At 48.3% G+C, this 22,238-nt stretch overlaps 1 protein-coding gene and 1 long non-coding RNA gene across 2 annotated transcripts in view; one reads left to right on the top strand and one right to left on the bottom strand.

The window, feature by feature from the left end:
- The window catches only part of SLC1A4 (solute carrier family 1 member 4), a 29,212-nt gene extending 19,907 nt beyond the window's left edge, over nucleotides 1–9,305 (bottom strand). Inside the window, exons 1-2 of the mRNA XM_035321162.1 lie at nucleotides 8,761–9,305; nucleotides 129–171 (exon numbers count right to left, since the gene is read on the bottom strand). Of these exons, the coding sequence (XP_035177053.1) occupies nucleotides 129–171; nucleotides 8,761–9,290 (573 nt within the window). The 5' untranslated portion in view covers nucleotides 9,291–9,305. The remainder of the gene's footprint in view (nucleotides 1–128; nucleotides 172–8,760) is intronic.
- A 1,248-nt stretch (nucleotides 9,306–10,553) lies between these two features.
- Nucleotides 10,554–22,238, top strand: part of LOC118165102 — a 20,043-nt gene continuing 8,358 nt past the window's right edge. The window contains exon 1 of the long non-coding RNA XR_004749854.1: nucleotides 10,554–10,692. This is a non-coding gene — a long non-coding RNA (uncharacterized LOC118165102). The remainder of the gene's footprint in view (nucleotides 10,693–22,238) is intronic.

The following is a 22,238-nucleotide window of genomic DNA, read 5'->3' as shown; positions in this document are numbered from 1 at the left end:
CACCTACTGCAAGTTATATGACTTCTTTCTGGCCTTTTTGTTGTTGTTGTTTGGTTTGTTTTTCAATAACAGCAGTCACTTGGTCAGTCTGCAATGCGACTCATGTCCAAAATCCGCACGTATCTTACCGTTCGGAAAGCTGCAGCAACAAGATTTGCAGGAAACAGGTTTCTGTAAAATACAAACAAGAAAATGAAGTATTTCTTTTAGAACTTCTAAAATGAATGCATCAGGATGTTCTGCTCTCAGAAACTAAAAAGCAGAACGTCTGGCAGCATGGAGCAGATGTCTTTCTGCTTCTCCAGAGGTGTGACATCTCCACACCTTCTCCTCTTGCTCATCCAGAAAGCCCCTGCTTGCACCCACAGCTAACCATTTGGGTTGGACATCAGAGGGAATCAGACACGACGCTAATTAAACACCCCAGCCAGTGGCTACACAAACTGGCTTAGCCACACCGGCTGCAGCGACAGCTTACGGCCTCCAGGGCCGTAAAATCGGCAGATTTTTAACATTACTCATGTGATTACAGTTTGCCCACAGCACGAACACGAAGGGCAATCCAATCAGCACAATCCACCTCAGAGAACAGCTTAAGCCTTCAGCACAACAAGGTCGGCTTTTCCGAACACGAAGCTGAAGCAGAACAATGCCACAGGCCAGAGCTGTCTGCGAGTCCTGGAGCGATTAAACAGCACGGACGAAAGTAGTGGTGACTGGTAAGGAAATCTGCAACACCCAAATTCACGGTGCCTTCACCCAGAAATGCACATTGAGCAGCAGGTCTGTGCAGAGAGGATAGCGTGCAAAGCGACAAACGCTTGCATCGGGCGCTTGGTGCATCTATTAAGCAACACGGCCAGGCAAAATGATTAACTGGGGCATGTAAGGAAGAAGTTGCTTCTTGTTGCATTTTTATAGTTCACCGGTTGTTTTTAATGCCACGCTTCCTTTCTTTCCATACAGCGGGTAAAGAGCATGAGCTTCCTGAGCCAAACAGCAGCTCTTTTTTGCTGTGTCAGAAAGCAAAATGGGCACAGAAGCAGCTCCTCACCAGGCAGACGACAGGACCCTAGCTGGTGAGGGCAGGGAGGCTGGGGGGATGAACTGGAAACACTGCCAGCAGAATGTGGTACGGGGGGACGGGAATTCTCCTGGCAAGAAAACAAAAGACCTTACCCAGAACCAATTAATTGTGGCAAAAAGAATTGGGGTAGCTTCTCCCCATCCTTTGCTCCTCGCACTACACAGAAATGGGCTCAAAGAAAGCCGCAGTTCTCTCCAGTCTCTGTCCTGTTATCCCCCAGTTTTGCTGTAACTATCCTGGCAAACACACTTTTAAATCAGGGTTTTGGTTGCGATCATCCCACGAAAGCTCAAATCCAAACCACAGCAAGAAACAGAGCAGCAGAGTCAAATCTTCGAAAGCAAGAGGGAGAGGAGCTCATGAAAGATTAAGATACGGCACAGATAAGGACTTCGGTCTTTTCCATTGCACAGCTCTGTAACCCTGCTGCACGACGAGGGTTTTCCCACAGCCTTGACAACACTGCGAAGCACACAGCCCTTCATCAAACGTGGGGCTGCTGAGAGCTGCCTCACCCCCTCCTCCTGTTGCACTACAAGTGTTAGGAGGCAGCTGTATAAGGGCAATCTGTTTAATAATTTGACTTTTTGAGTCGAAATTCCACTTAGCATGCAATTTTTTCTCCTTTGCCGATGTAGCTGTCTGCCTGAAAGCAGCAGACAGCTCTAACCCTACAAAGATGCTTAAGAGCTGGTCACTTATTATACACGGAGCTGCTAAAATGCAGAAATGCTTTCGCAGCTGGAACTCTCGGGTGCAGAAAAACCTCCCGAAGTCAAAGCACACTTACTTCTGTCTGGAGTGAAGTGCCACATGTGTGAATGGGCCAGCTCTGTGCATACTTTTAACCAAAAGAAAAAAGAAAGCATGCTGTTGGAAAAATCCGAACACATTATTTCAGTTTTTCATATCGGGGTGGTTAATTTTTTTTAAAAAAGAACCGATGGCATTTGGAAGAAGCAGAGAGATGAAGAAAGACTGAAAACCACCCAGAAATCAAATTACTTTTTTTTTCTTTTTTTTAAATCAGCTTTTCCATCCTGACAAAACAAAACCAAAGGAAGCAACCCAAAGCCCAAACAATATGTTTCTCCAGCGTTTAAATGTGGCCGAGGAACCCAAACCTCCATAATTTACACAGTACGTCAGGCATGGGCCCCAGTAATTAAACACTAACTTAACTACAAGCATATACTTAAAGCACATACTTGAGTGATGTCAGTAGCCCTACTACACGAAGACAAGGGGCAGGTTCTTCCTTCAGATGCAAAGCAGCGCACTAAGCTATTCAAACACGAGCCTACTGCAGGCGCTCTGCTTCATCCCTGCAGCACCGGTCACTGGATTCGTTTCTGAGGACACAGAAGAGTGTTTTTGACAGTCCACCAAGTGGTAAATTTGGTTCTCACTCAGTTCAGCAGCCCAGGAGGACCCAAAGGTTCCCTTGCATTGTGTTTCATTCAGTCCAACTTTTAAGCACACCTGACTAATTCACAGCATGTAAAAAAAACATTTTGCTCCTCTTTGTTTCAAATCCTGGAGTTTAAGAAAAGCTCCGAGCTCGTAAAAAGCAATCCCCAAATACACAGCTTATCACAGAGACACGAGTTCTGCACAGACCATGCTCATCCCTCACTAAGATCGGTTCGCATGCGAATTAAATTAAGCTTTAATTACGCATGAGTCAGACCGCAGGTTTTCAGCTCCATCACGTAAAACGTCTTTGTGCAAAAACACCGCCCCAGTGCCTAAAAATCAGGGGCCAGGATGCCGGGAGCTTCAGGAGGAGACAAAAGCTGCCTGGTGACCTGCCTGGGCACATCTGTGCCCGCAGGCTTCGCTCAGCATGTGCAGCGAAGCAAAGCTCACTGACCGCAGCACACCAGACCCGGGTCCGTCCCCATGAGTCCGCATCCCCAGGCGAGCTGAGGGGTTGCGCAGGGAAGCGCAAACACCCCTCCTGCCCGGGTGAAGCAGCAAACAGAAAAGCTGGCTAATTGGGCATGCAAATTAGACACGGGTGCCTGCCAGCTGGTGCTCCTGCACGGCCCAGATCTCTAGGTTTTTAGCTCTGGATGCCCACACCAGACATGGAGACGGAGTTGAAGGAAATCAGCACGGCTCTGTCACAGGATTGCTGGTTACTGCTGCTTGTTTTGCTGCCCCCGTCCCTGCCACCGCCATGCCCTTGCTGAAGAACGCGGTCGGCTTTTCACAGCGGGTTATCACAGGAGCATGCCCGTAAGCAAACCCTGAGTCTGGGTGATAAGGAGCCTGGCGCAGGGCTCTGGGGTCAGGCAGCCTGGGGCCCATGACGCAAAGAGGTGAAACCTTCGTAGTGGCGGAGTATCTGATACAGAGAGACTCTGTGCTCTCCCAGAGCTGCAGACAGACAAAAAGAACAAAAATCCACAGCTGTCAAGAGTAACAGCTGCACCTTGGGGCCGGAGCAGCAGCTGGGCTGAGCAAGGAAACCCCCACGTACCTGCACATCGCCTGGTGTGAGGAAGCACCAATCTCAAATTCTCTCAAAATAGGAACCAGATACAGCGACAGCACCAGCAGAAGTTTCGGGGTGGGCATACTTTCTGTTTGGCTACTGTAAAGAGGAGTGCCTGTAGAGGCTAAAGAAAGATGTATTTTGCTGTGCCAGTGCTCACACAAAGGGAAAGGGGGTTATCAGAGGTGAGGAAGCACAGTATATCCCAAGCACGCAACTGCAGCTCCACGGCAGTGCTCTGGAGGCTGTAGCTCCCACCCTTATTGATTTTGACATTATGGTCAAATTCCTCTCTCCTCCTTACCCTATGTCTTTCCACCAGTGGGGTAAGGCTGGCACAGGAACTCCTTTGCTGCATGTATAAGGGATTATTATTAATAACTGTTTCTAAATGATTCTTTTGCTAGAGCTCGGCAAACTGCTTTGCTCTGGCAGCAAAACCATGAAGGGAAATCCAGGCAAGCAGAACAAAACCCTAAAATAACAAGCATTCCTCTTCTATTGCTTCTTACAAAAAGGTTCCACTTATGAGGCCAAAAGCCTTGCTGTTGGAAAACATATTTTTCTGAGGACGCCTGGACCAAATGGGTGAACATTAGAAAAAAAATATTCTGTGTTGTTATCTCCTGTTTTTCAATGAAGTCTTTTCAATGGTAAGAGTCCACCGACAGCAACTTCACTGCCATCTGAAAATCTGCCAGAACACGTCACAGTCTGGACTGCTCTGGTAGCTTTATTTTTCTTTCTGTCTCAGGATTTTCATTCACTATCACACAAGAATTTTTCTGGTCCACATTTCTGTAGGTATGTGGACATACAATGCATGTCTTGGATATGTACATTTCTTGTGAGTGTGTGCATCTGCTTTAACTCACAAAAACTTGAAAAAGTTATTTACTTAAAACAGATATTTGATTGTTTTTGTCTTAATGGTCCAGTCTGTATTTACTTAGCCTGGGAAATAAAGCATAACTGGGAGGAGTCAGCAGTAAAAGGGAACTAGTTCTGAGAGAAAGGAACACAAATGTTAAGAAGCTTTCTACAAATAATTTAAAAAATATATACAGTGCAGGCAGGTGAACAAAAATGCCAAGTGCTTCCTATGAAACTCAGTCAGCAACCCCTACACTTCAAGGGAGGATCCAGGCTGAGACAGTGACACAAGCGAAGGTGGACAGTAACATCTACTCTTTCTCCTTTCTCTGAGGGTACCCCAGAGTTAACAGCTAGTCATCCAGCTACAAAACCCCGTGGTTAGCATATCTCAGGAACATCTGCAGAACTGCAGACGCTCCCAGCCACCTCTTAAATCTAGTTACCGCTATGAAGGTGGCATCTCCCCCTCCTTTCCTAACTGTAAAGTTTTGCACTCTGTTTCCACATCAGGATTTCAGAGTGGAAGACCGGGGCTTTAAGAAGCAAGCATTTCTGGGGTGACTGGTGTCCGAACAAATGCTCTGGAGCCCATCTTCCCCAAGGTCCATCCTGGCCCTCTGCTCTGCAGCCCAACTGGCAAAACTCGGTCGCTGCTTTTCCCTGTGCTCAAACTCACGCCTGCCTTCCCTCCGGCTTCAATGGCGCTTGGAGGTAATCCACAGGATTGCTCACAGTGTCGTAGGTACACCCTTTGGCAGCCCAGCTGGTAACCTCTGGCAGGGAGACAGAAAGGAGCAATAAAATTTAGACTGCAGCAGGCTTGTCTGTTGGCCCGAGAAACCCTGACCTTACTGCTTGAGGCAAACACCTGGACCTCTGCGTACCCTTCCTATAAAAAGCTGATGATGCTACCTCCTTCCCACTCACGACTGCTACGGCTAGGGCTGGATTAAAAACAAAAACAGAATTCCCGTCCCAAAGCCAATGCCATGGTTTCAAAATATGTTTTCATCCCAAAATAGGGCAAAGAAAACCACCATCTGAGACCTTTTTTTTCCACTAAAAGTACTGTAAAATACTTTGTTGAAATGTTCCTTTTTGATGAGTGAGATTTCCTACTCAAGTCCTTTGTTTATAATTACAGCAAAACATTGACCTCACTGAAACGAAATGTCAGGACCATCCGCCGTTGGAAATTTTGACCGAATCAATAAGTTCCCGTGAAACTGCTCAATGTTGTTGAATCAACAAATACACATCAGAGCCAACACAAAACTCTGACCTTATTGAAACATGCAGTCTTGACAATTGCCCAGCAGAAGCGTCGACAAATCAATAGATTCTTGCAAAACATTTGATCTTGCAGATTCAACCACCTTCCACCAAGCTATGAGTGGAGTGGGACGTGTTAGTTGGTGGCTGCCATCGCCTCCTCCTCACTACCCCACCTGTCTCTCCCTGGTCAGGCTCTCTCCTCATCTTCTGCTGCTCTGATATTTGGTACAACGGAGCTGCTCTCCGCTTCAAATGCTCTGGAGATGTTCAGAAGGCCCATCCATAGCTGAGACCAGCAGCCTCTGGTTCACCAGTGAGGCACCATTCATTTATTTCTGAAGCCCAAGATAAATCTCTTTTCCAGAGGCCACGTCTGCACACACAGATGTGTATTTATGTGAAAACATTAGACTGGGAAACAGAAAACAATGACCAAGTATTAAGATGACCTCCAGGCATCGCTGCGACGACAGAAAGCAGCGTCTTTGGTCATTAATTAATAAACTTCCCAAGCGCAGAAAGGATCTGCATCCTGGGAAAGGACACCCCGTGTCATCCCTGCAGAAGCCATGGTAAATATTTGACACACAGCCGTGACTTCCTTAGGCCACGTGTTGCATGTTTTCAGTGCTGCTGCGGGACTCAGCCCGGTTGCACCTTGTTTTCACGTTTTATCTGAAAATGACTGAGCAGCAAAGCCTTGAGGGACACAGGGACTCTCGTGACACAACTGAAAAACGGAGTTCTCTTTTGTCTAATGGGAAGTTTCATGAACCAAAAACCAGAAAAGCTCAGAGCTGCAAGACCCACCCATGCTGAAGGCAATGGTTTCGGCCCTCCAGAGCTGAGGCCTCCTTAACTGAAGACAAGACTGGTCTCCTGGAGCCTTCCACCACAGCAGGGACCAAGACCAATGCTCAAACCAAAATTCCCACGTTTTCAAGAACAGTTTAAAAAAAAAAAAAAAAAAAAGAATTAAAAGGGAGAGGGGTAGGTATTATTTCCAGAGAGTCACACAACTCACTCCATCCCCGGGTCTGTCAGGGATCTATGTTAAGATCAGGAGTTTTAGAGGGGAGCACAGTGATGGCTCTGTGTCCAAACTCCACTTTTTCTGACTAAATTTCACTGTCATGGCTCTGGCAACTGGACTGCGTGATGTGGCCACCATAGCCCTTGCCTGGAGCTCCAAGAAAAAGTTGAATTCAAAGCATGCCACAGATGTGTTGGGGGAAAGCCCCTGGCACCTCACTTCCCAGAGGAAATCAGTCTGCAATCAGCACGCTTCCCCCAAGTCTCACCATAACGAGCATAACTTTGGAGTGAAGGTCTCAACCCCATCAGCATTGTAACTTGGAAGATGAACTCCCCATCTGCATTTACAGCCCAGAGCAAGAAGTTTTCTGCTCCCAAGTTCACAGACAAAGCCCACAGTCTCAAGCTCACTGGAGCATCCCTTTCCCATTTATTGGCTACATCCTACTCCGCATGGCATGGCGACACAGCAAAAAAAAACACCAGCTGCAGCAGCCACGCTAGGATGTACCCCGGGACAGCCACCACAACAGTCAGTCATCTGCTTCCCAGCGCCTCCTGTCGTGCTGACTCCTCCTTTTGTGATTTTCCTTCACGCTGCTTTTATCAACTTCTTGTCACCTTCACAGCCAGGCCACCTACTCCTGGTCTCCTGTTATTACTTCTCAACATGGTCTGTCAAGAATTGTCAGGGTTGGTAAGAGGTTACGGATATGAAATATATGATGGCCGATGGGCCACTGGACTGGTCCATCCGGAGAAAGGGGAGAAAATGAGAAAAACATGGATTTCTAAATACATATTTTCTCTTTAGAAGCTCTTTTTATCTTTGCTGTCATGTCTGTTTACCTACATACATCAAAAGTCTCTCAGTTGAAAAACTGAACTCAAAAAGCAAAGATACAAATTAAGAGCCCTCCACTCTGCTTTGCCATGACCAAGATACCTGCTAAGCACAGCTCTTCGGCCACTTGGCTGGTACGTTGTGGGTCACCTCCCTTACACTTCTGTCTACATCTCGGTAAGAAGGCCTGCCACCTCCACAGCCCCCCATCTTCCGACACGTCCGCGAACTTCCACACTCCGTCCTCCATCACTTCCCATCACTCCCTCAGCTGCGTCTGCCAGGGGAGCCCCAGAGGCAGTTCCCTGGTTTTGCCTTATTCCACCACTTCCCTGAGACGCCTGCGGTACTTCCCCGTGACTGCCCTCGGGTATGAAAAAGTGACAAAATCTGAGCCAGGATAACAAGACGCATCAGTTCTTTGCGGCTCGGGTTCTGCACCGCAACTTAGCGGCGTGTGAACGCTGCTGGAAGTCTGGGACTCGAGAAGTTGCCTGGACGTCTGCCTCCTTTACGTAATTGTTTCTCTTTTACTTAAAGAGCTGGGCAGATCTCGACAAGACATGGGCTCTGAGAAAAAAAAGAAAAAAGGTTATGTCTGCAGCTTTATGCAGGGTGCCCTTTATGCAGGGTGCTAACATGCCCCGTGATGTTCTGGGTACTCCTCGATGGAAATACAGGGTTGTTTCCACACCTGTACCTAAGGGAGGTGAAGGTGCAACGAGAGGCAAAGGCAGGTTGGGATTCGTGTGAAGAGACCGAACAAAGGCTGGAGGGGAGGAAATACAAAAACACAAAAGAAAAAGGTGAGTGTGACGGATGAGAAGAGCTGCCTGGCTCCAAAGACAACAGGCAGCAGGGCAGGAGAAGGTGCCGGGCACCCAGCCCTGGGCAAACTCGCCACCCTAACAACCATCAGGCCAAAAAAATTAGGAGAGCGGGTGGGAGGAAGGTTGAGGGAAGGCAGGCTGAGGGATGGAAGGAGGCTGAGCGAGGCGGCCAGCCCGCAGGAGGGAGGAGGAAGGAGGAAGGAGGGGGGTGCCCGAGCGGCAGCGTGCAACATCGCCGGGTCTGTCATCATCCTCCGGGTCAGGAGGGAGGGAGGGAGGGAGGGAGGGAGGGAGGGAAGGAAGGAGGCCCTACCTGACGAGGTCGAGGAAGGAGTCCACCGTCTTCTTGCTGGGGGGCGCGGCGCCCGGCAGCCCCAAGCCCGGCGTGTTGAGGGCGGATGCTCCGGCGCCGGGGCGGATGATGAAGCCGAGGGCGACGGCGAGGCCGGAGGCCAGCAGCGTGGTGCCTAAGAAGTAGGCGACGGCGATGCCCCCCAGGCGGCCGAGGGAGCGGGTGTCCAGGCTGGCGGCGCCCGACACCAGGCTGCAGACCACCAGCGGCAGGATGACCATGCGCAGCATGCGCAGCAGCAGCTCCCCGGGGAAGGCCAGGTAAGCCACCTGCGCCGGGCTCAGCGCCGCTCCCCGCACCGCGGCGCCCAGCGCCACGCCGGCCACCACCCCCGACACGGTCAGCACCACCAGCGCGTTGCGCCGCAGGAAGCCCCGGCAGCCCCGCAGCCGCCCTCCTCCGCCGCCGCCGCCTTCCTCAGCGCCCTCCGCGTGCCCGTTGCCCGCCTTCTCCCCGCCGTCCCCCTTCTCCATGCTGCCCGCCGGCTCCATTCTGCTGGCGGCGCGCTCCCTGCTCGCTTGCTGCCTGCGTCCCGCTAGCCGCCCGCCTCCCGCTGCCCGTCCGCCCGCCCCGGAGGAGGGAGGGACCCGGCGGCCGAGGGGCGGTGCTACCCCGGCGCGGCCCGGAACGGGACGGAGCGGAACGGAGCGGATCGGAGCGACCCCGGCCCGCGCCGCCGCCGTCGTTTGCCCGCCGCTGCCCGGCCCCTCAGAGCCATGGCCGGCCGAGGGACGCGCACGGCCCCTCCGCGCCCCCCGAGCGGTGTCCCCGCGGCGCGCACGTGGCCCCTCAGTGCCCCAACGGCTCTCACTTGGCCCCTCAGCGTCCCCTTTGCGGGCCCCACAGCTCACGTGTCCCCACAGCTCTCAAATGCCCCTTCAGTGCCCCCACGGCAATCGCAGGTCCCTTTAGTGTCCTCCTCAGAGGGCCCCTCAGTGTCCACACAGCACACACGTGTTCCCTCAGTGTCCCCACAGCTCTCAAGTCACGTTTGTGTCCCCCTTGGGGGTCCCACAGCTCACATACGTCCCCTCAGTGTCCCCAGGGCTCTCACATTAACCCTTAATGTCCCCATTGTAATCACAGGTCCCTTCAGTATCATCCTGTGTCCCCACAGCTCTCTCATTTCCCCTCTGTGTCCCCCTTGGTGGGCCCACAGTTCACATATGGCCCCTTAGTGTCTCCCTTAGAGTGTCTCTAAGTGTCCCCACAGTGCACACACTCCTTTCATTGTCCCCACAGCTCTCACATGTTCCCTCAGTGTTCCCCTTGGTGGCCCCACAGCTCACATATGTCCCCTCAGTGTCCCCACAACACACATCTCCCTCAATTGTCCCCACAGCTCTCACGTGTCCCCTCAGCGTCCCCCTTAGTGTGCCCCTCAGTGTCCCCATAACACACATCTCCCTTCATCGTCCCCACAACTCTCACATTTCCCCTCAGTGTACTCCTTGGTGTCCCCCTCACTGTCCCCACAGCTCATACCACCTCCTCAGTGTCCCAGTGCTCACACTGGCCCCTCCATGTCTACCCGTAGTGTCTCCACAGCACACACTTGCCCCCAGATTTGGAAAGAGGCTTTGTCTCAGTTAATTTCCTTGACATCAGCAAAACACAGCCTAGCAGAAAACGCGCTGTAAAAATAGCCAGCAGCACATTTGCTTTTTGAGTAGCCCAGACTAATTAAACAGGTTGACGGGGGGGTGATGGGGCCGTAATCCTGATTTAATGAGAGTCTTTTCTACCTTCCAGACTCATGGATAGACCTAAAGATCCTTACCCTGTGGCTGGAGCTCCTGGGAATTGTCACTACAACAGTGCCCACCACCACCTGCCTCAAAACTCACTGCAGTCTTCACTTGCAGCTTGTTCACACGTGACTCAAGATACCAGGTATATTTTTCTTGATTTTTTTTTTTTTCCTGATAACTTTTAAGGAACACTTGATCTGTGGAACTATGAGAGAGAATTAATAGGACTAAACAGGAAAGTAAGCATCTGGAGACACTTTCAAAGACATTCAATTCCACCTATTTCAAAAAGAAGTGAAAAGATACCTGGATGCTTTAAATTATTATTTTTTAAAGCTATAAGCTATTTTCTTATATTTAAGTAATTTAAATTAAAATTTTAATTTAAATTTTACTTAAATTTATTTAAAGATACAACCTATTTACAGGGCATTGCAAACTGGTAATGTGATTTTGACCTATTCCCATGCAGACCTCAAAAATGTACTTGAGGCCCTGAACAGAGAGGTTTAACCTGTCTTTTTGCAAAGATTGCACTATTTTTTATTATAGAGATAGAAGATTAAGTTTAGTAGAGACATATCCAGTCCACTTCCTACCCTAGCAGAAAATTAATTCTCCTTACACCCATCATAACAAATGCTGGTCTCACCTGGTTTTAGACTTCTAGTGATGCAGATGCCACAGCCTCTCTAATCCATCTCTTACAGAAACCCCACCATTACTGTTACAAAGCGTTTCTTGATGATTTCCCTCATTGCATTCTAAGCCCACTGTGACTTACTGTACCCACAAAACCACTGAAAATTGTCCTCATGTGCCTACTCCCTGCTGCATTGTAAAGCCCAATGAAAAAAAAAAAAATGTTACTCCTCTTCTGCCCTTGGCTGTGGCAAAAATCCTATCGGCTTTAATAATACTAATTAATATAATGCATTAATTAATTAGTAATTTTCATGGATTACTTTAATAAGATGTAAATGCAAAATGAAAACCTAGGGGAGAAATTCAGGGATGCATGAGCAAGAAGAACATATGAAATCGGAAAACTCATTGCCACGGTGTATGAGGCAAGTGCAAGAGTTAAAATCAGGCCTTTTCCACATTATCAGTCAATCTCTCCATGGTCTTGCATGGTTGGCTTTGCTCAGAGCACTGTCAGGAGAACAGCCAGGCAACCTGCCGGAGTACACCCTCACCCCAAAATCCTAGATCCCACTGCATGTTTTTCAACCCATGCTAAGGCTGGTCGGTTTTCCCTTTGGGAAGAACACCCCAGCCTAGAGATGCCTGTGTCAAGCTTCCTCGTCATAACCTTATGAGGCTTCAGACTTTCAGTATCCTCTCCATTTTCTTCTCTTGATTTTCTGATCCAAACACCATTCCAAACAGTTATACTACTCTTCATATTTTTTCTGGTGAACCATATGAATGACCATCATCCCCAAAAAAGTTCTAGGCAGAACTGTTTTTCTGCACCCTGTGAGAGTTCATGGATGGCTGCAGCGATTAACATTGATGCCTGCTGATTTATTCAGTAGTAAGTGTTGACTGATCTGTTGTGTCATGTTTTCATTTCAGCACTTGCAGATTTTGGTAGCTTTCCAGTGAATAAGCCTGCATGTTTCCGATGTCCACTCCCCTGGTGCTTCTAAATTAGGGTTTTTGACTTCCCCTATTGCAACTTTAAGATTTTGGTTTTGTCTTGGCTTTCACCTGCACCAGGCTAGAGTCATTCCTCCAGAAAACATCAGAGAGATCATAAGCAGGCAAAAACAAATAGACAAACAAACTGTTCCTTTCAAATGAAACCAAATTTACTTTTGCTTTGAACAAGGTGAGAACAAACATAGTTTTCACCACTGGCCCAGAAATGAAGAGGTCCTGCTGATTTTCAGTCAAATTGTTTGATACCTCTTTTTCATGGTGTGTATTTGAAATTCCAGCCTCAGTGGAGGGAGTGAAAAAACCTTGACAAATGTAGTGGAATCAGGTCCTTCCCCTCTATTTTTCAGCACCAAGCAAGCAGAGTACAGGACTTACTCTGAGCCATTTTCCTCCAAAAAAAATCCTACTTTGTTTAGGGAAGTTGATACAGAAACTTCCTCAGAGAAAAACCTCTGGGGAAAGATTTCCAGTTCCTTTTTCCTACTGCTCATCCATTCCCATTATTAATGTTTACCATGATTTTGCTGAAAATAAGTGGGGTGGACACTTAGGATGGGAGTTATGTAATTTAACTAATATACCTAGAAATTTAATTTCTAGTCTAGGCAAATCTTGCCTTTTTCCATAGTCAACTGAGATATAGGTAAGGTCACCTTCATCTAAGAGAGGCAGATGAGGTGAAATTCCCATGGGGGTATCTATCACACTCCACTGCATATGGAGAAGACATAGATGATTAGTATTTTCTGTCAGGTGAACACCCAACTCACAATGCAGGTGTCACCATAAAAAAGACTCTACAGCAGTACTGTAGAAAATCATTATTTACCTCCCGGTGTGACTTCAGTATATATTACACTCATCCCACCTTACACACTCAAGCTATTTTTCCTCAGAGCAGATTTAAGCTGACATCTGAACTGCATTTTTTTTTCCTGGCCTCTAAAATACAAGTGTACTTTGGGCTCCAAGGACATCCACATCTGGAGCTAGCTCTGAGCTTCATGGTGGCCTCTGTGTAAAATCAAGCCTCTGCAGGGCAAGAGTTGTGTCATCTGCAAAAAGTCACATCTGACTGTTAACGTCACAGTGCTGCACATCTCAGCCATAAATGAAGGTATTAAAGCCAGGTTCTGTTTTGTGATTTTGTTTCTGGGGATCGAAAAAAGTGGAATCCACTCTGCATTTCCATGGATTTAGTACACAGAATCTGTCTGTCCTCCTGAATATGTTAGGTGTCATTATATACTACCACAAAGCACACACATAATGCACTGTATGTAACAGATACCTCTGAAAGAGCAAAGTACATGAAGTGAAGTAGTGATTGCTACGCCCCTAGGTTTCCCAGAGGAGAAACTTCTTTTTACCGGAGCAAGGTCAACAAAACGTCTAAAAGAAATCGTATTTGAGTTTCTTTGCTAAGGGAGGAAGCAGATGAAAGAAGAGGAAGGGTTGTTTGCAGCACCTCGAGTCTCACTCTTGATTTATGCCCTCTTGACACAGATTAGGGCAGCCCTTGGACCGTATTTCCTACAAAACCTCTTACCAATTGTATACAGCAAACACTAGTCATGCCACCTCCACTTCGCCCTTTCGTCCTGCTAGTAGGTATCTCTTCATATGACCAGCAAGTTCTTTTGCAGCTTTCAGGAGCTTCCTTGGGTGGGAGAAATTTTCATCTGCAGAGATCTGGTTGCTCTTTAGCCTCTGTTCTTCTGAGACCTAACAGGAATGTGCCTCTGTAGGTTTAGAAATAGATCATCTGCCCATTTCCTGTGACTGCTTTAATTTGAAGTAGTTTGAAGACTGACGCCTAAAAGTCACAGTGGGTGGAGAAAGGAGTGAGATGAAAGGGAAGAGGGCAGGAAGGGTTTGGTTGTATATTTTTGTTTTCAATTGAAGTTTGAATAAAGGTGCCCCAAAACATCTCAGCTGAGATGTTCTGGGCAGCTTGCAGTGTCCCAAGGGGCCATGTTACAGAGTGGCCTTGTTTCCTGAGGAGAAGGCATGAAAAGCATGTGGGAGAGAGCTTGTTTTCCACAAGGCAAAATGAAGTCCTCAGAGGAGCCACATCACGCTGGTTGAGGCAGGAAGGCCTAGAGCACTGCCTCAGTATGCAGACTTTAGCTTGGCAAGAAGACTTTGTTGGGCCTGGGATGCCAAGCGATTTGGACAGACTCCAGCCACATCACAGAAATGCTCTCTGCCGGCCTCTGTCAGGAAGGAAAAGTGTGCTGGAGGTACCACCATCCCACTCACCCCACCGCTGGCCAACTGCAGGGTCCAGCCACCTGCACGAAGTGACCTGGACCATCTGACTAAACCTGAGACATCTGAAATCATAGAAGCAAGTCCCAAGACTGTTCCTCGTAGAGACTCGTGGCCAGCACCCGAAATAAGCCAGTCCCAGACATAATCCTATCACACTGTCACATCTGGATTCACCGTCTTTCCAGGCCGCGTATGTTCTCATGCCTGACTGAAAATATTCTGAGTGTGAAAGAAAATAGGCCTTTGTGAGAATATTTTATAATAGCAGAGGCAGGCAGGGAATTTTGCAAATACCACTTGTGTGCCCAAACTGCAACAAAACATAAACTCTGCAGACAGGGATGGTTGGTCTGGGGTAAATATTTAACTTTATTCTCCAAAGGCACATGCAGTTTTACCAACAAGAAAATAAAAAATATAGAATAATACCCTCCCACACACATGACCTTGTTTACTGTAAGGCTCCTTTACGTGGCTTTGGAAACAAAGTTGTATCAAATTGGGAATAGATTTAAAACTAGGTGTATTGCCTACTTCTTCAAAATCAGAATGGTTCAGAGGCCTAAATATAACGGAGTGTACAAACATGAAGAGAAACAAATCTCCATGTGCTGAAAAAGAAGGCCCTCAACTCATAATGGCATTTCCTCCTCTGTAGGGTCTCCAACAGGTTGTTTTTTGAGGGTGAAGAGGCAGGAAAAAAAGAGCAAGAACAAGCACAGCTGTTCAGGACTTGGACGCGTGACATCCTGTCGTAGCAGGGGACGTCACCTCTAGCTCACTGGGAAATGCAGGGTCAAGCTTTTCAAAACAAGTGGGTCTGATCTGAAAACAAGCTGTGTGATCTCTCACAGGGAAGCTTTGCTGCTTGAGAAGAAAGGGAAACGATCAGAGGTACCCTTTCAGCTAGGGGAAATGTGGTTGAATGAAGAGCTGGTGAGTGGTGGAAGTGCTGATGGTTTCTCCTGTGCTTGGAGGTAGGAGGCTGGTAGGCTGGGCAGCTGAGGCTTTCCCTAGCATTCAGGATCAAAACACTCCTTCATTTACACCAGCTGTAAGGAATATGCTATAAAAAGCTACCCTACGGAAAGAAAAAAAAAAAAAAAGAGTAATTTCTGAACAGTGGTTGTGATTCAGTCACTCAGAGCAGCACAGGGAATATCTGTTCTTCCATATTTTATCCCTACTATGGTATGACAATGAATAGTTTCCCTAATGACGAGTGACAGCAGACCAGGATGACAGTGAACAGGAGCAGTAAAGCTGACACCAGAGGACATGGGCTGCTGTGCAGCTGCCCTTTGCCCACTGGAGAACATCTTGCCATGCACCCGGCTTGCTGTGAGATCATGACAGTGGCCACATCGAGGGGCTGGCTGTTCATGGTCCAAACAGGTCTCTGAAAAATAACCACAGGCTCAGAGTGTGCAGTAAAGAGGAGCAGAAAAAAAAAAAAATACAAAAGCAAGGCAAGAACGTGTGGTTTCTTCTGAGAATACTTTCCACGTGTCCAACAACCTGCAGCTCAGGTGTCTCCCATGATGGTGGCTGAGTCCTTCGGATTTAAAAGCCTTCCATGCATTTTTCTCCCGTGAATTCATCCACTAGGGTTTTTTGTTTGTTTGTTTGCTTTGAACCCTCAGTTGCCTCTTTTCCAGACTAAAGAGAAACCCTACAGAGCTCACTGCATGCTTTTGTCACCCCCTGCACCTTTCCTGGTTCTTCTGTACTCCTTGAGAGGAGAGCACAAGAGCACGGTGTGCATTTGCAATCTGTAGAAACCCGTCTTTCCCTGGCCCATTACTGCTGAGGCAGCAGGCAGGAGCTAACGGAGGCAGCCCGTTACAGCCACAGGTGTTGTTCCCCTACTTCCAGCTGCACTTCAGCAGTAACTCTGCGAGCTCACTGCTGCCAAGCCCTGTGGCTGCTGACTCAACCACCACCAGTAGCTACAAGGCCCCGATGGCTATGCATGGATTAAGCAGAAAAGTAACCAGACAAGAGCAAAGAGCAAGTTCTCGGTACATGTTGGTGTTGCTGCACTGCTGTAGCAGGAGTAAAAGTGCCGAGGAGAAGCAGGCATTTCCATTTTTCAGACTGCTTTAGCCTAGCTTTGCCGGAGATTGCCAGAAGTGATGTTGCTATAACAACTACACCCCTTCTTTGTGGGCATCCTAAATAATATTTCTGTCACTGGTTGGAGTAGAGCCTTCTCCTTCTCCCTGAAAAATTAGGTTTACACCTGGCTGGTATAAAGAAGCAGAGGCCGTTGAAGATAAATACTTGGTTGTTTATGGCAAGACCCCAGGACTGTAGAAATGTCTTTCAAACCAGAGAACAAGAGATGGGGAGCTACCAGGACTGCATCTTACCTACAGATGCAGGCACCTGGCCAGCGGTGTGTTCTGCCTTGGTTGATTCACCAAGTGGGTGCATTAACCACCCCTGAGAAGTATCAAGCCACGAAATGTTACCATGTTTGCTACAGCCGTGGAGTATATATTTAGGAAAATGTTACAGCTTTGTTGCCTCTGTCCTCCAAGACTGTCTTTCAGTCCCAGGGTAAAATTGCTCCCTTTGTAACAACGGGAGTTTGACATCTAGGCCCAGGAGATGCAACTTTGCAACCCATTTATGAGGTCCTCCTGCTTGCTTTAGTCCCTGCTGCTCGTGTCGCCACAGAGCCATCTTGGTCCCATCAGAACAGCTTCCAGCACCATTCAGGTGCAACATCTTCACCTCCTAGGTGCCCTGTCCGGAGCTGAGGTCCCTGGTGTCCCTATATCAGCAGAAGTCTGTAGCAACAGAATGAAACCCTGCTTTCCTCCTCGTGAAAGTCTCTGGGTATGGCTGCAGACCCCCCCTGTGCACCCCTTAACTGCCTACTGTCAGGGAAACTCAGCCCTGTGTTCTCCAAGTGAGAAGCAAAGAGTAATGGGCGATGTCGATTTTCCCTTTTACACTGAAAAGATACATAGGAATCAGAGGAAATTTGGGAAGTGACGCATGAATAGGGTAAATGGTAAACACATGCTGTTTTTCTGGGCAGCAAAATCAAAAAGCCAAATGTGAAAGGAAACACAGCAACTCATGTGATGTGACTGCAGGTTAGAGTGAAAAGAACCTCAAATGGCTGAGAAGTCGCAGCTGTGTGTTGCGTTGCTGCTCTCTCCCTATCCTCCCATCGCATTTGCATCACGGGAAATGAGCTTTTTGCTCCTGAAGTCCACAATGTCAGAAGTGTTTCTTAGCCAGATTTGTACAGGCACCTAATGTGGGTTGTAATTCTTGTTGATCTCAAAGCCTTTGAGAATCTGAGCCTATATTATCTATCGTTCTGTTTTCGAAGCTGTCTATGATACTGGCTAATGTAGGCATCTGGGAAAACTGCTGGGATGTCAAAAGGCTCTCTTACTAACCTGCATTAAAGCAAGTTGGACTACCTAGTTAAGTAGCACCATTATCAAATCCAGGAGAAAAACAGCCAACAGCAAACCCACACAGAGTATATTACACATTACTGTGGCTGTGTAAGAGTCGGTCTGTGCAGATTTTAGAGTATCAGCCCTATTGGGATATAGGGAGAGGAAAACAAGGCAGGAGAAGCATGTCACCTGCCTTAAGTCAGAGCCGAGACCTCCTGCATCAAGGAGAATGGCCAGTGCCCCAGGCTGAAGCCCCCTGGTCGTGCTGACTTGTGGGGCATGTGTTGTGCTTCTCGGGGGGGTGAGGAGGTCCAGCCTCTGCCTTGTAACCCCAAGCTTGCAAAGGAGCTTTGAGAAAATAAACGAGCAGCTCCATTAGCAGCAGAGGATATGTTGAGCAGAGCCACCACGTACGTCTTGCCGGTGGGTACGGTGAGGCAGCGGAGGCAGCAGCAGGAGTGGGCTGAACGCTTTTTCCGAGTGCCACAGGAAAAGCAACCATTATGAGAGTGCACTAAAAGCCTATTCATCACTAAGGAAAGGGCTACTGAAGAATGTGGGACCCATGCCGAAAGCTGCCAGCCAGAGCAACAGGAAGATTATTAAGGCCTTTGCAAAGCACCCCATCTCCTTCCTTTGGCAGTGGTGATTCTGGACATGGAGTCGTTTCAGACCTACCCATTGAAATCCTGTAAATAGCTGTTTGCAGGGAGGGAGAAGCTGGGTTACAGCAAAGGGTGTTCCTTTGTGTGGGAACCGTAGGTAAAACATCCCTAGCAGGGCCAGATCTGGTCGGGAAGGAGAGCACACCCTGGACAAGCTCTTCTTTAGCTTTTGGATGTTTCAGGGAGTGACCTGAACTCCCAGAGGAAGCAGACGTGGCTGTTTTCTGCTGTGCTCCTCAGCAGCGGGCAGTGATGTCCTAATCCACGCTGGCTGCTTGCGTGGGGTCTGTGCACGCAGGAGGCTGGGACCGTGGAAGCTTTCCAGTCTTCAGACAGGAATATTTTACCTTGAGTCCACAGCTACCTGTTCTGACCGGTGAGAGAGCCATCTTTTGCTTTCTGTCTTCCTTCTTCTCCTGCTCTTCCATTCCCTTCCTTTTCCCCACCCCAGTTTTCATCTCCTTGGAGCCATTTGGGAAAAGTGCCTGCCAGACAAATCCTAGCCAAGGGGCACCCGTCCAAGGAACAAAACCCCCGAGAAGTGCCTCCTACAAGCCAGGCTCTCTCTTTGCTCTCTACAGTGATGCTGATCCTGTGGCCCTCGAAGGAGATTGCTGTGCTCACAACTATTACTAAAAGCAAGGCACAGACTGTAGGGGTAGGTGCTGCACAAACAGCGATGGAGAAAATTCCTGCCTTCAGGAATTTCTGTGGGGTGAGAAGAGAAGTGGAGTCACAGGGAGGTAAAGTGACTTGGCCAAGGTTACCCAGCCCACCCAGCTCTTTGATACGCTTTGTCCCGTGATGTCCTCTCCCTGGGTCTGTACCACGGATGAGGAGGCAATAGCAGAGCTCCAGACTGGAAGTGCCACTCTCCTGCCTCTGGGAACAGCTTGGCAAGGCACCAGCATGGATAAGGAGGTGAGGAGGTATCCCCGTGGGGTGGTGGTGGTCTGTTGAATGCTCTTGACTGCCAGGAGACTCCGACATCACTGCTTTCATAGCCAGCTGCTTAAAAGCCATGACTCTGTCCCCTTCAAAATCATGAGACTATGGTTTAGGAAGCATGAGGTTTATAAGAAAAAACGTGCATCATTTACCTTTGGATCTGGAGCCCGTTGGTCATATTTCTGAGCTTTTCCCCCACAGCCACATCTAGAAACATCTCTCCTGCCCTTTAGTTAGAAAACACAGAACATCTTCCTTGCCTGCTCACTCACAGATATTCACAGACCTGAAGTCTTTTAGCCCTCCAACTCTCTGTCCATCTTCATTAAAGTCTGGCCAATGGCTTCAAGCTAAGGAGGAAGCAACAGGTAGAGAGAAAGACATACATGTACCACGCAAAACACCACTAAAAGCACCTTGCATTCTTAGAAACTGGGACAGAAGAAGAGAAGTAAAAGGTTACTGCAACTTTTTTGAAGGATAAAACTGGATCTTATCAAAGTGGAGGAGAGGAAAGACATGAAAACTCAATGTGTTGGAAAAGCAGCCTAGGGTCTGGATCAGGATTCTCTCTGGAAAGAAGAGAGGACATTCAATAACCAAGCTCAACTGAAGCAAAACCATAGAAAACAAACTGCCTGTTCCAGGAATTTGGGGAAAGGGCCAGTACTGGGAGAAGGAGAGTAAAGAGCACAAAGAAATATTTAGTTCAAGTAAAAACAGAGCCGTACATCTAAAAAACATAACAGGGATGTGCATGTTACAACCAGCCGGGATGAAAAGAATCAAAAAAAGAAAGGAGAGGCAAACACAGCTTTAGAAGGAATGAACGAGAAATCAGATTTTCAGGCAGAGCTCAGACATGTCAGCTAAGTGGAGCCTTGTGAGTGCTGCATGATGCTTAATCCGAAAGGAATCCCAAATTCCAGTAACAGTATCCACCTCAAGCCAGCAGAGGCACGGTCTTACTCGCACCCTTGGGGCACAGAAAAACACTGGTGTTTGGTGGTTTGCCCTTCCCTGCATCCACCCCAAATGCTGGCTTACCTGTGCGGGGGCCAGAGCTCCTAATGAGGCAGGAAAGGAGATGGGCAGCCAGGCCCAGCTAACGAAGGGGTCGGAGACGTGCCTGCAACACCCTCAAAGTGCTTTCCTTCCAGCGTGGCCGGGGTATTTGTGTCTGAAGGGGATGGGACTGCAGGTCGCTTTGGTCTCCCTGACTTCTCTCCCCAGATTTAAGTGATTCAGTTCTTTTCAGTTCTCCTCCACAGGGCCACGCAGGGAGCACTCAGAGACTTCCAGCACTGCAAGAAGTGATGGAAGTGGTGGCTGCCTGGTATACCAGAGCATGGTGCCCAATGAGCTGGTGCTGAGCAGAAGGAAAGGGGAGCAGCCCCAGGACCTGCAGGGGGACAAACCATGGCCACCAGCCCTGGGAATGGACACACTGGCCTTGTTCCCAGCTGGAGACAGAGAAAGGTTCAGGGCAAATTGCAAGACCCAGCCTGTGCTGAAGGCATGAAGCTGATGGGGACAGGAGGTCGGTAACATGGGTGTTGCGCGGTAGGAAGTTCCTCCGTGGTGAAACACCACTGCTTCTGCTCCAACCAAAGTGCAGAGTGGGCACAGCCGTGTCCCACCCTCGGCAGCACGCACACCGTGCTTGTTGATACAGTTCAATCCCTGTTGGGGCAGGATGGGGCAGGGTTTGGCCCTCAGATTGCAAGCAATGAACTGTAAAAAATGAAGAGTCGACAATTAAATGTTCAAAATCGGCAAGGACTTTGTCCAGAGTGGGCTAAGCAAACAAGTACATTGGAGTGACCTATGATCTGCACAGTTAAGGGTGTACTGTACACTGCTTCATTTGTTTTAATCATATTAATTTACGACCCGGGTTTCTTGCTTAATTAGCCAAATGAAGAATGAAGAGTGAATGCACAGTAGTAAGCCTCGACTTGTTCAGCTGGCTTCTAACCTCCTTTCCTGAGCTGGGAGAGTCGTGGTGCTTTGATGCCTCCGAGGTTGAATGTGCCTGCTCACACAGTGAAGAAAATGGCCAAGAACCAAACTCAAATGGAGGGACTGAGATGTTCAGTAGTGCTCAACCTCAGGTCCTCTCGGTGAAAACCGAGGCACTGACCACAAGGTGTTCTTGGAGGGATTATTTTGAGTAAGGTGGGATGCAAACCTTTGAGATGCTGCTGCTCATGGCACAGCATTTGACCGTAGACCTGGAGCAAGTCTCCCTCTTCACCCCCAAACGATTGCCCCAGGAGCACAAGGCAGATCACCAGGGCAGGAGAGCACCACCAGCCAGTTCCAGCAGGTTCTGGACACATTTTTCTCTGCGGGACATTGATCACTGTTGATTCCGCTCATGTGGAACAAAACCACACCATCTCCCGTGTGCCTCCAGGTGACCAAAGAGGAGCACATGGAAAATGGCAGAGAATCTTCCCTGGGTCAGCATTTTCAGACAGAAAGCTGTTTTCAGGGAGTGAATTCTGATGATAAGGCAGAAGTGTTTTTTTTTTTTTTTTTTTTTTTTTTTTTTTTTCCCACAAGGAAAACAATCCTTTTCTTGCTTCAGAGGTTTTTTTCTCCATACTGTCAAGTAGGAAAAATAATCCCCAAAAAATCTGTTGCAAATGCCTCAGCTTTCTTTTCTTTTCTTTTCTTTTCTTTTCTTTTCTTTTCTTTTCTTT

The sequence above is a fragment of the Oxyura jamaicensis genome, chromosome 3 (genome assembly GCF_011077185.1).
Source record: "Oxyura jamaicensis isolate SHBP4307 breed ruddy duck chromosome 3, BPBGC_Ojam_1.0, whole genome shotgun sequence".
Taxonomy (NCBI): Eukaryota; Metazoa; Chordata; class Aves; order Anseriformes; family Anatidae; genus Oxyura; species Oxyura jamaicensis.
The sequence above is the reverse complement of the archived record's forward strand: the minus strand, read 5'-3'. Positions and strand labels throughout refer to the sequence as shown.